The sequence below is a fragment of the Populus alba genome, chromosome 2, assembly GCF_005239225.2.
Source record: "Populus alba chromosome 2, ASM523922v2, whole genome shotgun sequence".
Taxonomy (NCBI): Eukaryota; Viridiplantae; Streptophyta; class Magnoliopsida; order Malpighiales; family Salicaceae; genus Populus; species Populus alba.
Genome location: NC_133285.1, coordinates 4286848 through 4300447, shown reverse-complemented (window position 1 = coordinate 4300447; position 13600 = coordinate 4286848). Strand labels below are relative to the sequence as shown.

General features: G+C 35.7%; 2 protein-coding genes across 4 annotated transcripts; one reads left to right on the top strand and one right to left on the bottom strand.

The window, feature by feature from the left end:
• Positions 1-642: 642 nt before the first annotated feature.
• LOC118049242 (uncharacterized) lies at positions 643-5823 on the top strand. Of its 2 annotated transcripts, none has more exons than XM_035059188.2 (10): positions 643-803; positions 936-1046; positions 1209-1270; positions 1353-1436; positions 1547-1578; positions 1691-1772; positions 2876-3104; positions 4047-4274; positions 4503-4795; positions 5089-5823. In XM_035059188.2, the coding sequence occupies exons 1-10, from the start codon at positions 780-782 to the stop codon at positions 5450-5452; spliced, it is 1509 nt and encodes a 502-aa protein (XP_034915079.1). In that variant the 5' UTR covers positions 643-779; the 3' UTR covers positions 5453-5823. The 2 variants fall into 2 exon arrangements, with proteins under 2 accessions (XP_034915079.1, XP_034915080.1); XM_035059189.2 differs by having other exon boundaries at positions 644-803; positions 939-1046.
• A 916-nt stretch (positions 5824-6739) lies between these two features.
• Positions 6740-10146, bottom strand: LOC118049243 (transcription factor JUNGBRUNNEN 1). Of its 2 annotated transcripts, none has more exons than XM_035059191.2 (3): positions 9714-10146; positions 8495-8784; positions 6740-7329 (listed from the first exon to the last, which is right to left on the bottom strand). In XM_035059191.2, the coding sequence occupies exons 1-3, from the start codon at positions 9913-9915 to the stop codon at positions 6919-6921; spliced, it is 903 nt and encodes a 300-aa protein (XP_034915082.1). In that variant the 5' UTR covers positions 9916-10146; the 3' UTR covers positions 6740-6918. The 2 variants fall into 2 exon arrangements, with proteins under 2 accessions (XP_034915082.1, XP_034915081.1); XM_035059190.2 differs by having other exon boundaries at positions 8495-8787; positions 9714-10138.
• Between the last annotated feature and the right edge of the window lie 3454 nt (positions 10147-13600).

Below are 13600 nucleotides of genomic sequence, written 5' to 3'. Positions count from 1 at the left end.
AATTTATAGTCTTAATTAACTATATAAAAAAACTGCAATCTTTTTCTTTGTATCAGCGGACAAACAGATCCAAGCATTTCGATTGCAGATTGAATAAATTATGAAAAAGACATGTAACTAACCCCATACGATTTTTCAATTAAAACAAGATATGTGAATTTAATTAGCAATTAAACAAAGAAAGGGAATATATATATATTTTTTTATCTTCTCATCACCACATTTACCATTGTCTTGTATAAATCTAGAAGTATTTGAGAGTTTTCTAATAGTTATTTTTTATTGTTAAAAAATAATTTTTGAAATTAGCTATTAAAACAAAAAAAATAATTTTTTTAAAAATAAAAATAAAATTTAAAATTTTTAAAAATGTTTTTGCAACTATACACCATCTTGGAGTGAATTCAGATTTTGTTTTTGTCAAATAACACCAATTCTTCTTGCTAAAAAAATAACTACTATTTAAATTTATAGGTTAACTATTTTTTAAATAAATTAAATTAATAAAAAACTGAATTAATTCGCATCAATTTTCCCACTAAACTATTCCCTTTTCTTTTATTTTCTTTTCTCTTGGTTTTCCTCTTAAAAGAAAAAATAAAAAAAAAAACAAGCAAAGGCGTCACCTGCAAGTCCACGAGACAAGCCAAACCTAACAGCCCTCTTCGTAATTTTTAATATTATTTTCATGTTCGTGTTTGTCTTCTATTCTAGAAACATCACAAAAACCCATTTATCCAAAGCGACCGAACCTTTAATCGTTGATCTGTAATCCCATCATGACCTCCAATGGAGCTTCCGCGGTCAGTCCTCCCCACCCTTTCTCTCTCATTCCAATCTAAATGAATTGAATCCATAACAAAGTGTTTTGATCAATGATTACAGTGATGATACGTAATTAAGCTAATTGTAATTATGATTAATTGTAACAACAGCAGAGAGCTGCAGTGGACACAGAAAATAGTTTGGAGAAGATCAAGCGGCAATTAGCGTCCGGTTCTGGTAGAAACCTGTTGCAAGGCCCACTCCTTAAGCGATCTGAAACTGTACGCCAATTCCCCTTTCAATCTCTTTAGTTTCAGATTTTTTTTGTACCTGGGAATTACAGCTTTCTTGATAGTCTATGACTAAATTCTATGGTTGCTTTGACATTGTTGGGTCTTTAGGAGTGAGTTGTAAGTTATTGATTCTTGATTTTGCATTGTTAGCTGAGGAAATGGAACGAGCGATGGGTGATCTTAGACCCGACGACCGGGAAAATGGAATATAAGTGAGCAAATTTTGCTCCTTTTTTCGTTTTTTTAGGGATTATATTTTAATCCTCAACTTATGCTGTTTTTCGTGCCTTTTAGGACTAGGAGAAATGAGCCAGCTGTGAAAGGAACGATTATCTTCGACGCAAATAGCACGATCACAGCCTCTCCTGTGAACTTCCAGTAATATTACTGTTTTTTAATGATGGTTTTCTTCCTCATTTTCAGAAATTAGTTTCGTTATTAATTATTTTGAATGATTATTAACACTCTTTTTTCCGTGCATGATTTAGTGGACTCCCAAAGTATGACGGCTGCTGTTTTTGTATCCTTAGTTAGCTAATCTATTTGAGATTGTTATTCTTTTGTTCAGTTGAAAGCGTTGTGATGTAGGTGAAATGGAATTTGCTGAAGTTGCACGCTTAACTTTAATTTAGATATTGGTACTCCCCAGAAAAACGATTACTTCCTTTGTGCAGAGACTCCTGGTGCAGCTAGAGCTTGGGTAGCAACTTTACAGTAAGTTTTGCCTTTGCTTTGTGGAATTTTCGATGAGCTGAAGGATATATTTCTGTTACTATGCTTTTCTATGATTATAAATGTGTTTTTTTTTTTTTTATATATGTAGATTTGTTGATTATTCATGTAAAGTTTGAAATAATTTTTGTTCTGAAAATCAAGAAAGCAATAGCGTTCTGCTGGTCTATGTCTTAGGTTATGTGAACATTTAGGAGTCTTTATGTCCTTCCACTTGTGAGGGTTTCTTTTACCCCTTTTCCATGGACATGATCTATATTATAAAATAAATTTTCACGAGCCTTATGCTGGTTTGAGATTTTGGGATTAGATATACACTGCTTAAAGCATTATTTTTTCTCCCCTACCAGTATGCACTATGTTTGAATAACCGTAACATCTTGGAGATGATCCATTCATTGGACTTGTTAGAGCTTCCAAGAAAAGACAAATATAACAATTGAGCATATTCAAGAGAAAGTGGAGGTGACTTTTGTCAGAATATGAATAAAAAGTGCAAAGGTGAAGGAGGAAAAGGATGGCAAAAATATGATGTGCCTTGAATCAGTGAGGGAAAGAAAATAGTATTTTAGAATCTTATGGCTCATATGGTCTTGGATAGGGTAGGAATAAGGATAACTCTTGTAGCCTTCTCCTGCTGGCATTGATCATCTTGTAGGTGATTTGTTTTGATCCTCCAACATTAGAGCAACTTTCAAATTTTGTGTCCCCTTTAAAATATTTCATATAGGCTGTATGTTGAATACATTCCCTGTCATGACTTTGACTGTTCGGAAACTGCCCTAAAAGTTAAACAATTGGCTTAAAACAAACACTGGTAGAATCTAAGAGGCAGGTAATTCTAACGCATGAGAAACTAACAGCACCCCTTTTTTCTTCATCTTAGGTTCCTTTCTCTATCTGTAATATTTTCTTTTAGTTGGCCTATGTTTTTGTGATGATGTTCAGTAACTAATTTACTTTGGCCGATCTTACTAGGTTCATATGAGTTCCATTTTTTCCCCTTTATTCAGATTGATGTTGAAAATTATATTACACATGGCTTTTACCTATTCTTAATTATTTTTTGGCCTTTCAATGACCAGTGCTACTCAGTTGGTTCTAAAGGCTCACAAAGAGGCTGTAGATTCCTTAAGTGGAAGTGGTTCTGCAAAATTAGGAACAGTTGCAGCTGTGGTTGCCGCTGCCAATTCAATAGCACAGGAATGCTCTAAAGAAATTGAAGCAGCAATGCAGATTTCTTTGAGAAATGCTTTAGGAATGATGAATAATAGGACTACTGACGGTCCAATGGATGACTTGACAATCATGAAGGTATATAATTCCCAAAATTGCTCGTTCTTTTTTGTTTCTTTGTTTGTTTATGTGTTACATTTTCTGCCCAGATTTAGGCTCTGTTTGTTCATGTGATGCGGCGTGGTGTGCTCTGCATTTTGCCCCAACAATAGATTTGAAAGTGCACCAAAGTTTTGTATGAGTCCTATTGAAAATTCTCTTGAAATCTTGGTTAAGAAAAAGTTACATTTTGCAGCTCTTTTTAAACCTACTTTTTCAAATCACAACCACAAAAGCTACCACAATGCCAAACACACTTAATGGAACATCCTGGTATGCATTATGCATACTCAAAATTGGTTGCCTTCTGTTATTTTTTGGAACTTGAGAGTATACCACCCCATTCAATGTTTTACACTTGATGCTTAGAATATGTGTGTCAAACTGCATTCCCTTCAACCTCTTTTTACTGTAAATACTGAGTTATGCGCTTTGAGTCTGCGCTAATGCATGAATAAGAGGGTCCTTCTCAGTGCAGAGGATGTATGCATAAGCTCGCCTTTGAGAATTATGCTCTCATTGTTTTTCCTTTAACCATGTGCAGATTGATTTTGCACTTGCTAAACAGCTTGCAGTTTCTATATTTGCTTGCTCCTGCAGATAAGAAGTCATTTTCAAAGGATTGAACATATTTACCCCAGCATTATTGAGTGTTGTACAAATTTCACGTTAGGAATGACAAATAGTAAATTTTCTACAAGTCATATTGTCTGGCTTTGCTTGTCTCTTGGAACCCAACTATGCATCCCTTCATTTTGAAAATCAACTAACCACCCTCGCAATATATGCATACTACATGCTGTGCAACACCTGCCTAGCCCAGCTTGGCACGTTCCCAACTGGTTGCTTCCTGATTTCAACTTAAGTTTATTTGGCTATTCATTATGTGGACTTGGTTTTCTAAGCAAGAATATCTTACAGGAGACACTGAGAGTCAAGGATGAGGAATTACAGAATCTGGCTCGAGATCTTCGTGCTCGTGATTCAACAATAAGAGATATAGCGGATAAACTATCTGAGACAGCGGAAGCTGCTGAGACTGCAGCATCTGCTGCTCATATTATGGATGAACAAAGAAGAATTGCCTGTTCTGAAATTGAGCGGTTATCAATAGCTTCAGAAAAGCAGTTGGAGTCATCCATGTTGAAGGTACCAGTAATCTCTCCTTTCTTGATGGTTCATTGTGTAGTCCAATGGCTATAAGTAAACTATACACGATGTGATAGCAAAAGCAAATCCCTTTTCAGAAGATACATATTTTTCTTCTGACGTGCAGTTTGATTAATATCATTGCCAATTGGGATTTATGCCTAGATAAAATTTTGGATGTCAGTTTCATCTTTGTTTATGTGGGTTTTTATTGATGGACATGTGTAGTTAAAAGATTTTGAAGAGAAGGTTGTGGCTCTGAGCAAGGAAAGAGATCAACTGATCAAGCAGAAAGACTCTGCTATTCAGGAGGCAAATTTGTGGCGTTCTGAGATTGCAAAAGCTAGAGAGCGTGCTGTGATATTAGAAGGAGCTGTCGTGAGAGCAGAGGAGAAGGCAAGAGTAGCAGAAGCAGATGTTGAAGCTAGAATAAAGGAGGCTGTGGAGAAGGAGGCAGCTGCCGTGAAGGAGAAGGAGGAGCTTCTAGCATATGCAAATGTGCTACAGGCACAACTTCAAAGGTTTGACTTCTGATCCAATCTAAAGCCAATATGAAGATTGCTGCATCGTTTTCCATTTTCTGACCTTTTGAACTCGTCTTATGTTAGCCTTCTTTAGGAGACTCATAAACCTTTATTTTTCACCCCTGGAACCTGTCATCTCACTGCTTCTACTAATCTATCTTGATCGTTTCTTTTCTGCATTAAACATGAATTGTGCATACATCAGCATTTTTAGTCCATGAGACGGGAGAAATTTGAAAAATATTATTTCTTGAAATTTGCTAAGACTGATATACCCATTCACTCAACAGGCAGCACCTAGATACAGAGCAAGTTTTCGAGGAGAAGACGGAGACCCCAAATGTTGTTAGTAGAACTCTTCCCTTGACTAAGCATGTGGACATGTCAGATGAGAATGTGGATAAAGCCTGTCTTAGTGTTTCTAGAGCTGTCCCAGCCTCTGGGGAGAGTGTTGTGCACATGGCAGTGGATCAAAGCAACCCCCGGCCAGTTGAAGATGCTGAATGGAGCGATATTCAGGCAACAGAGTCAACAATAGCTGATGTGAGAGAAGTTGCCCCTGAGACAGAAGGAAGCAGCCTGGACATTTCTGTTGTTAGCCCACCTGTAAATAATCATCATGAGCAAGGAGCCAATACCTATCACCAGCCTTGATGTTCAATGTTGCACATACCACAGGGGATAGAATCTTTAAAGGTAGGGAACAGCATGCTATTTGAAGTCAATTGACAGTAAAATCTTGACATTTATCGAGGTATTTCTTTCATTAGCTGGCTCATTCGATGTCATTGTTGTTATATGACCTTGTATCTTAAATGAAGGATACAGCCAGATCTTTCCTGGAATGTAATTGAGAGCGTCAAACGGTCCATCTATTTTATGCGTGTACAGAGAGCATAGTTCTGAGATCTGAACCGCCTAGCCCCAAATCATATATCTATGAGTGACTTTGTATCTTTGTTAAAGAATACAGCCGGCTTTTCTTGAATGTTATCGAGGGCTTTAATCCCCTTTTGATGTTTCTATATTGAGCTTGTTAAATTAATTTATAGTTGCTGGCCGCTTTTGTTGCTTGATTAGGTTCTTGTTGCATTTAAATGTCTTGTCACCCAAGTTTCCCCTAATCATAGAAATCATTGAACGAAGCACATCCAGTTGCATGCACCAGGCGCAGTTTCGCAGCTAGTTTTGCTAAGAAATACGTGGATTGGCTCTGCAATTCTATATTTCTACATCTTCAGGATACGGTGCCAAAGTCAGTGAATGGAACTCTCTCTTGCTTTATTGTTTTCAATTTTGGATCATTGAAGTTGTCAGTTTCAGATCAACTTAGCTTGAAGTCCGATAGCTCCCTCTGTTGGGGCAACGAGCAAAGCTTGAGCCTCCCAAATCACCACCCTCATCATCTCCACTTCCTCCTGTTATTATTCTTCCACACCAGCTAGCCTAGCCTCGGTGTTGCTTGCGGATACACTAATTCCCCTGGCCCTTGCCTACGCACCCAGGAGGCCAAGAGAGTTCGCAAAACAACTCTACCTGCCCATGTCAGAAGAAGTTTGCTGTTTTTTCTGTTTTAAAGAGTGATGTGCGTTTAGTATTTGTTACTCTAATATTTCAAGTGGTGTTCAATGGAGGATGGCTTTGTTTACGCAGGAAAATGGAGAGAAGGTCTCAGTCGGATTTGAAACACATCATAGCATTTAGTTTTTGATGAAGATAATCATCAAAAGCTTACAAATAGATATCCAACCAAAAATAAAATAAATAAGTAAAAGAAAATCTGCTCATGTGCTGATTCCTCGTTGCATAGATAAGACGTAATTAGTTCAGGTGCGATACACGCAACAAAAATGGGCACGGATACGTTGAACATATATATAATGTCAATAGCCACGTCCGCTGGCCGGGAAGGGAAGGAAAACATAAAGAAAGGAAATGTCAAAAGGTGAATATTAATCCATATATAATGCTTAATTATTAGATTTCTAAATTCCTAATCATAGGACACAATAATATAGAACTACCAACAAGGTGGGGTAGAAAGGGAATATATGTGTGGCGTGTGTGTGTCTATATATATAACAGCTTGGCTACCTGTATCAATCTATCTATCTGTCACTCTATCTACAATAGTCGTAAACTTGAGCTGCATCAATGGCGCCTAGCTCGACCACTGTTCTTAGTTCATCCCAGTTTCCGTTATCAAAGAAATCATCTCCAACGTCTGGATTCCAGAAGTTCTGGAAAGCGGCTGTAAATGGAGCTTCAGTTATCGAATCATATTGACCGCCCGTAAAAAAGTGATTCCTTTCATGGTTAACTTGATCTATGATGACAGGCTTCCTTTCAGTTCGTTGAACGAACGAGTCTCCAAAACTCACGTTCTGCTCGGCACTGATTTCAGATTCAAAGCTGCATGTTTTTGAATTTGAATCATTAATGGGGTGCTGTTTTGCTGCTGCTGCTGCTGCCGGCACGTACTTTTTGTAGGACGGGACTCGTTTGAGAATTCGACAGAGCGTCCAAACCTCCTGCATGGCCAGGAAAAGGACTTGTCAGTTGGCCGTCGGTGGAGGTAGACTGAAGAAATTTAAGAGTTTTGAATTTTATTGCTCTGGCAATGGAAATAAACCACACATTTCGAACTTTTGAAGAGATCGATGGTCCCTATACATTGATTTCAACTATTTGTTCCGTAGACTTCCGAAAAAGAAGAGTCTGATATTTGAAAAAACGAAAAAAGTTTGTAGTCGTCGATGCCCCCAGGTCGCTACCACCCAATTAATTCATTCCTTGTGATTAATTTCAATAATGGGTACGCGGGAGACCCACATGTCCCCCATTAAACTTACTATTCAACTTTCTTTCTTTTCTCGCAATCAAGCTTACAATTCAACTGATATTATGCGCTCTTTCTTCCTCGAAAAGTCTCGTGTTTAAGCTTGTTTTTATAACAAAAAAAAAAACCCTTATAATTTTTAAACAGTTGGTGCCATGTTTTCTAATGTATAAAGAATAAATAAAGTACTTAAACTAATAAAAGCAACAATAAACAAATAAAAAGATGGCATATATTTCATAAAACTTCACAATTTCAACTCCTTCGTTCATGGTATGTTCGTCGATCGTGATGAGAGAGTCGACATTGTGATAGCTATAACCAGATATATTCATGCCAAGAAAGAAATTTCTAATCATATAATCACATCTAGAAGTTAATAGTAATTGTCGATGCTCTACATGCATGATTGAGTAGTAACATTAATTAATATTGTTGCTGTTTCGAAAAACATTGTTCATTTCTATATATATGTAACCTAAGGTCCATGACATCTCGTTTTTAGACGGGGAAAAACACATTGTAATTTAGAAATATTAGGCTGTAAGCAAATTTATCAACGTAGAAGTGGTTAGTATGCTCGCCGGCGTATATAAATCATGGATGCTTAACGTTGTATAGTATCCCTTCCTCTTAGTTACTCGTTCCTCAAACTTGCTAGACGTCGTCGGTTTTATCCATACCATGATGCATGTATGCACTGATAATATGCATTATATATACGTTATATACAGGTAACCAGGCTATCGGTGAGGACTCCCTTAATTTTGAGGGGGAATTCTCGTCGACATAAAAATGGCGAGAATAACCATGGAAAGTGATATCGATGAGGAATAACGTGGAATGAAGAAACTTACAGCTTCCTGTGCAATGTTCTTAGGGTTTGTGGTCTTCCCGTTTGGTGGAAGGCGATACTCGTGCATCATCCAATCAGTTTTGGTGCCTTTTCCAGCACTTCCCCGGTAGTAGACCAAGGATTTCTTGAGGCCAATGCACTCATGTGGCTCTTTGACTGAATATATGGGCTTGTCGATGCCAGTGGCCTTCCAAAATCCAGATCCTGTGACTCTGTTAGGCCTTATGCTGTTCCTATACTTCCTCCCTCGTATGCAGAAGAAGTACCACTCCCTGTCCCCCGCATTGCTAACTTCTTCATGTAAAAAAAGTAGAAAACAGAAGGTTAGAGGCAAAGCCAACCACATTATCAGGATGTAATTAATGAACTCAAATACAATATGATGATCTGCTAATTGAAATCATAGTGTTACACCGAGAACTGAATGCAGATGCCTCCTTATGGAGGAAATCTTATTTTCAGCAAGCTTAGATACTCTATTTTTTTTAAAATTACATTTTTATATATGGATTTTTTTGTTTATTTATTTATTTTTGCAATTACAGCCGGATGTATTGCTTATTTAAAGTAAATGAATCATATCCGGCCACATATCGAATGTATTAGACTCATAAATGTTAATTTCCGATTTTGGTCCTCCGGGGCACTGGCTAATAATGGTAACGGAAGCAACTTTTCTGAAACACAATGGATTAGTTTTCGATAAATTACTGTATAGTGACTCCAAAGTTCTTATGATCCCTAATTAAGATCTCATGCTATATCATAAAAAAAAAAAAAAAAGATCTCTCTTCTCTTCTCTCTCTCTCTCTCTAGCTACACACACCATTCCTGTCGGTCAGACCCGGTGAGATCAGGTTGAAGTTCTGCAGCTGGACACCTGAACTATACATATGTCAGGTATGTGCTGATCTTAATAAGCACAAACGAGTTGAATATATCTGTCGTAAGTACTTTTTTGAATGTTGTACCAGAAGTATATATATAGAGAAGAACAGAAGAGAGGCCATGAGATTTAAGATTGGTTTTGAATGGCAGAAAGAAGCTCTAGTTCTGTACACCAAACGCGGATACGATTGATCACAAGCGAGAAACGAAAGATTTCTGTGGTTTCACAAGCTAATTAGGTAAGAATAAACTCTAAAAAGGTGATGGATGAACATCACTAGGTAAATATATATATATATATACACACTTGAAAAGAGCGCACGGCGTCTTACTTGGAAGATCCCATGGATCGTACTTGTAGATATCGATCTGTTTGATGAGTTCAAACCTAAGTGGTTTCATTTCCACCTTCCGCCGCAGATAGAACCCAACAAGCTCTTCATCAGTGGGGTGAAATCGGAAACCTGGAAGCATCACTTCCTCATCCTCGTTATGATCAATATCAGAACTGCTCATCTTTGACAAGGCCTCCATATCTGATCTATATCTATTTCTCTCTTTCTTCTCTCTTACACCATGTATAATCACGCGAGGCTGCTCTCCAAGCTGGGGGTTATAATTATATATATACACAGTTACACACACAAACAGCTTCGATGAATGCTTGCGTACTTAATTACTACTTGATGCTTTGTTCTGGTCAAGGCATGACTTTGATTATAAGGAGGTACTTGAGGGCAAATGATCTGTCCAGGAAGAAGTCTACTAAAATCTCGGGGTCCAAAGGTTAACAAAGGGACCCATGACTTTTTTGAAAGTTTTAAATTCTGCATCACAAGAACCGATTTAAAAGTCTAGCTCGGAGAGCATTCCCTTGACTAATGAAAATGGAACTTCCTCGTTTACACCTTGTTTTTTGGGACAATTTCAACCCCGCCATCAATTTGATTCGGAAAGCATTCATAATTTCTTCTTTATATATATATATATATATATATATATATATATATATATATAAAAGCCACCCTGTAAGCTCAGGTTATGCCTTCTTGACCCTTTTATTTTTCTTTTTACCTAAAGTCTGGTAATGCATCACGGGTGAGTTTTAAGCCCCCTTTGTAGACCAAGTTATATATATAAAATAAGTTGGTGAGGTTGTCCGTTTAGGACGTGGAATGTCAAAATTTTTATAAAAATATATATTTGGTATTCTTCTAAACAAAAATAACATACCCTCGCTATATTACTAAATTAATAAACACATTAAAAGGTTAAATGAACTTGAGGAAATAGATTAGATAATTACATCATTGTTATTCAGTGCGCTCAAACCTTCGATCAACACGGGAAAAAAGAAGAAGCCACCCACCCCAATATTAGAAAGGAAACATGAACTATCACAGGTGGATTCCCAGTAGAACATATTGTTGACTTTCATCAATAGGCAAAGATCTTTAAAGATTTGACTTCTCACCAATCGTTTCTCCTATCAATTTTTGTTGGCTTGGATCATCTGGGTTTACAAGGACAAAATCAATCCTATCATTTCATGTCATTGCACCAACCGATAATATATATATAGACACACACACACACGTATGTATGTATTGAAAAAGTCTGCCTTTGAGAGCAGTGTAAGGAAGGATTTTGAGACTAGGGATTTAAAAATAAATAAAATTGAAATAGTACAGAGGCAGTGAAAGGGTAATACTAAATTTAAGGAAAACAGTGAGTTTTCTTTGTGTTGAAAATTACTGATAAAGTACAAGCTCAGTACAACCAATCAAAAACCATCAGTGCATGGAAATTAAAAACCTTAATGTACCGTCAATCACGGGTGTCCCGTATGTTGGCAAGGAGCTATTCCTACTTCACCATTTCGAAGATCGTGCATTGTAGTGGTTTGATGAGGTATAAAATCTGATTTAAAGATTAATTTATGAATTATGGGTCAATATAATTTATTATTTTTATTTAAAATAATATTAATAATGCAAACCTCGTGATCACGTGATCATGCAATCCATAATCAAGATTGAGATTTGATCCCAGAAAGCCAAAATAGATCTGATAGGAGTGTAACACAATGAAAACCTGTCCTAAGGCACCAACATTATTGAAATGAGTAGATGACGCTACGAAGCCAGTTAATCTTCAATAAATCAAATTCAGTTTGTTCAAGAACTGGAGAATGCAAGAATCACTCTCACACGTTAAAACTTAAAACTGAAAAATTCAGAAGTAATAATCATCAAAGCTTCTGTAATTTTGGCTTACAAGAGTTTAAATAGTTCTTGAAAAATTAACCCGAGTCATGATTTCTGCTGATTAATCTATTTGACTCAAGTTTTTTTGATTATTTTTTATAATTTTATCATTTAATATTAAATTAATTGCTAATTAAGCTTCATAGTTTATTTTGATTTGTTTTTTTATAAGGTTAAATTTTTTAAAAAAATTTATTTAATTTTTTTTTATTGGTTAGTTTTTAATATCGTGTTGTTTGAGAATTAGATTTAAAATTTTTTTTTTAATTTATTTTTTATAAAATTATCATATCATGACATAAGTGACATATTTTATATGTTAATCTAATTTAATCTAATTTGATTCAATATGTTTTTATCTCAAAAAATTTTAATATGCTAATAAAATATAATTTTTTAAAAATAAATAAAAATATTATTTTAATATATTTCTAAATAAAAAATAATTTAAAAAAATAAACACCAAATGCTTATTTGAAATCTATACAACGAACTGTAGAAAGTGCTTATGTAAGCATGACTTGGCCATGACAACTATTTCCCAGGAATTCTCTCCTCCTCGGACGTATCCTTCCTTTAATACTGTTGGGTCCCAAAGTTCTCGTTCTCGCAGACAGCTGAAGGAGTTATGATTGCCCTGGGACCATGGCTCTCGGCCATTGAGTTCGAATTTTCCGTGCGGGACCCACTAGATAGGGTCCTCACGTAACAAAATCAACCATTAATTAATTTTAAGAATAATTTTAAAAATATCTTCTTCTTTTTTTACCATTCCTATCTTATAACTTATTAGCCCGTAAATGTTTACTAGTGGAGTAGCTTTTATTTTTTTAATATGTTTTAAGAATGGGTTTTGTATATAAAAATATTAATTTAATATTTTATTTTTTTATGATTTTGATATACTGATATTAAAAATTTTAAAAACTGAATTTTTTTTAATATATTTTTAAAAGACACCATGTATACAATGTCAAATATATACTTCATTTTTAAAATAAAATTTTCATCCCCTTATGTCAAATTATCTGACTTTGCTGATGATTTTAGATTCATGCATTCAATTGGTCTAAAAACATACTACTTTTATAATCTTATTTGACTATATTGAAATTCATTCTGAATAAATTGGTTTTGATTATATTTATAATTTTAAAGGAATTGACATTGTTTCACCATTATACAGAGTCATTAGCAACCTTTTCCTTTTCTTGCCTTGAAAATTTATCACCGAACAGTTCCGGTGGAATACGTATGTATACACCGTTGGGTTGAAAACACTGGTTCAAAAAGAGGCAAAATACTCGACAAGACCTCGTCTTTCTTTCCAAGATCGATAGGCTCGGGGAGAGCGATGGAAAGGGCATACGACAGATTGCTGACTTTCAGACCTTAAACAATGATTAATTTATCGTAAATAATTATCCAATCAACGAATAATGGCAGCCTACAAGTGTTGAGGCACAGTTGCACGGGGACCAATTCGGCTTTCAAAGCTATGAATCGATCAAAAGCTTTGAAATCTCCAGTATATATATATTTATATATACACACACCAGACGAATTGTCAGCTTGGAATAATCCTCACCTTGTTAAAAATATACAATTGTTTCTTAATATGCTTAGAAATATATGAATCTACATGCATCACAGTTCTTGTCCCGTAGCAGATATGGTTCGCTTGCGCTCGCACGTATAAATATAATTCAGTTTCATCATTTGTCATAGCTCCAATGTTCTCAATGCATGATCTCTGCAATATTGGAATTTTGCTCAAGATTTTATTTCTGTATATATTTTTTTGTGATGCAACAAAGGAAAACTAATTTCTATATATTCAAAACTAGAAAATCTTGTGCCGGCATGCACGGCAGTCAATAATTTAATTTTCGTTCTTCGAAGATGCACAGAAATGATCAGGAGGTGCTGCTGGTTAGGCAAGCAATCTCGTT

Coding starts and splice junctions, on each gene's coding strand:
- LOC118049243 (XM_035059190.2), bottom strand. CDS start 9,915: ATGGAGGCCTTGTCAAAGATGAGCAGTTCTGATATTGATCATAACGAG. Junction 8,788..9,713: donor CGATCCATGGGATCTTCCAA/GTAAGACGCCGT, acceptor TTTTACATGAAG/AAGTTAGCAATGCGGGGGAC. Junction 7,330..8,494: donor AGAACATTGCACAGGAAGCT/GTAAGTTTCTTC, acceptor CTGGCCATGCAG/GAGGTTTGGACGCTCTGTCG.
- LOC118049242 (XM_035059188.2), top strand. CDS start 780: ATGACCTCCAATGGAGCTTCCGCG. Junction 1,437..1,546: donor GCCTCTCCTGTGAACTTCCA/GTAATATTACTG, acceptor TGCATGATTTAG/TGGACTCCCAAAGTATGACG. Junction 4,796..5,088: donor CTACAGGCACAACTTCAAAG/GTTTGACTTCTG, acceptor TTCACTCAACAG/GCAGCACCTAGATACAGAGC.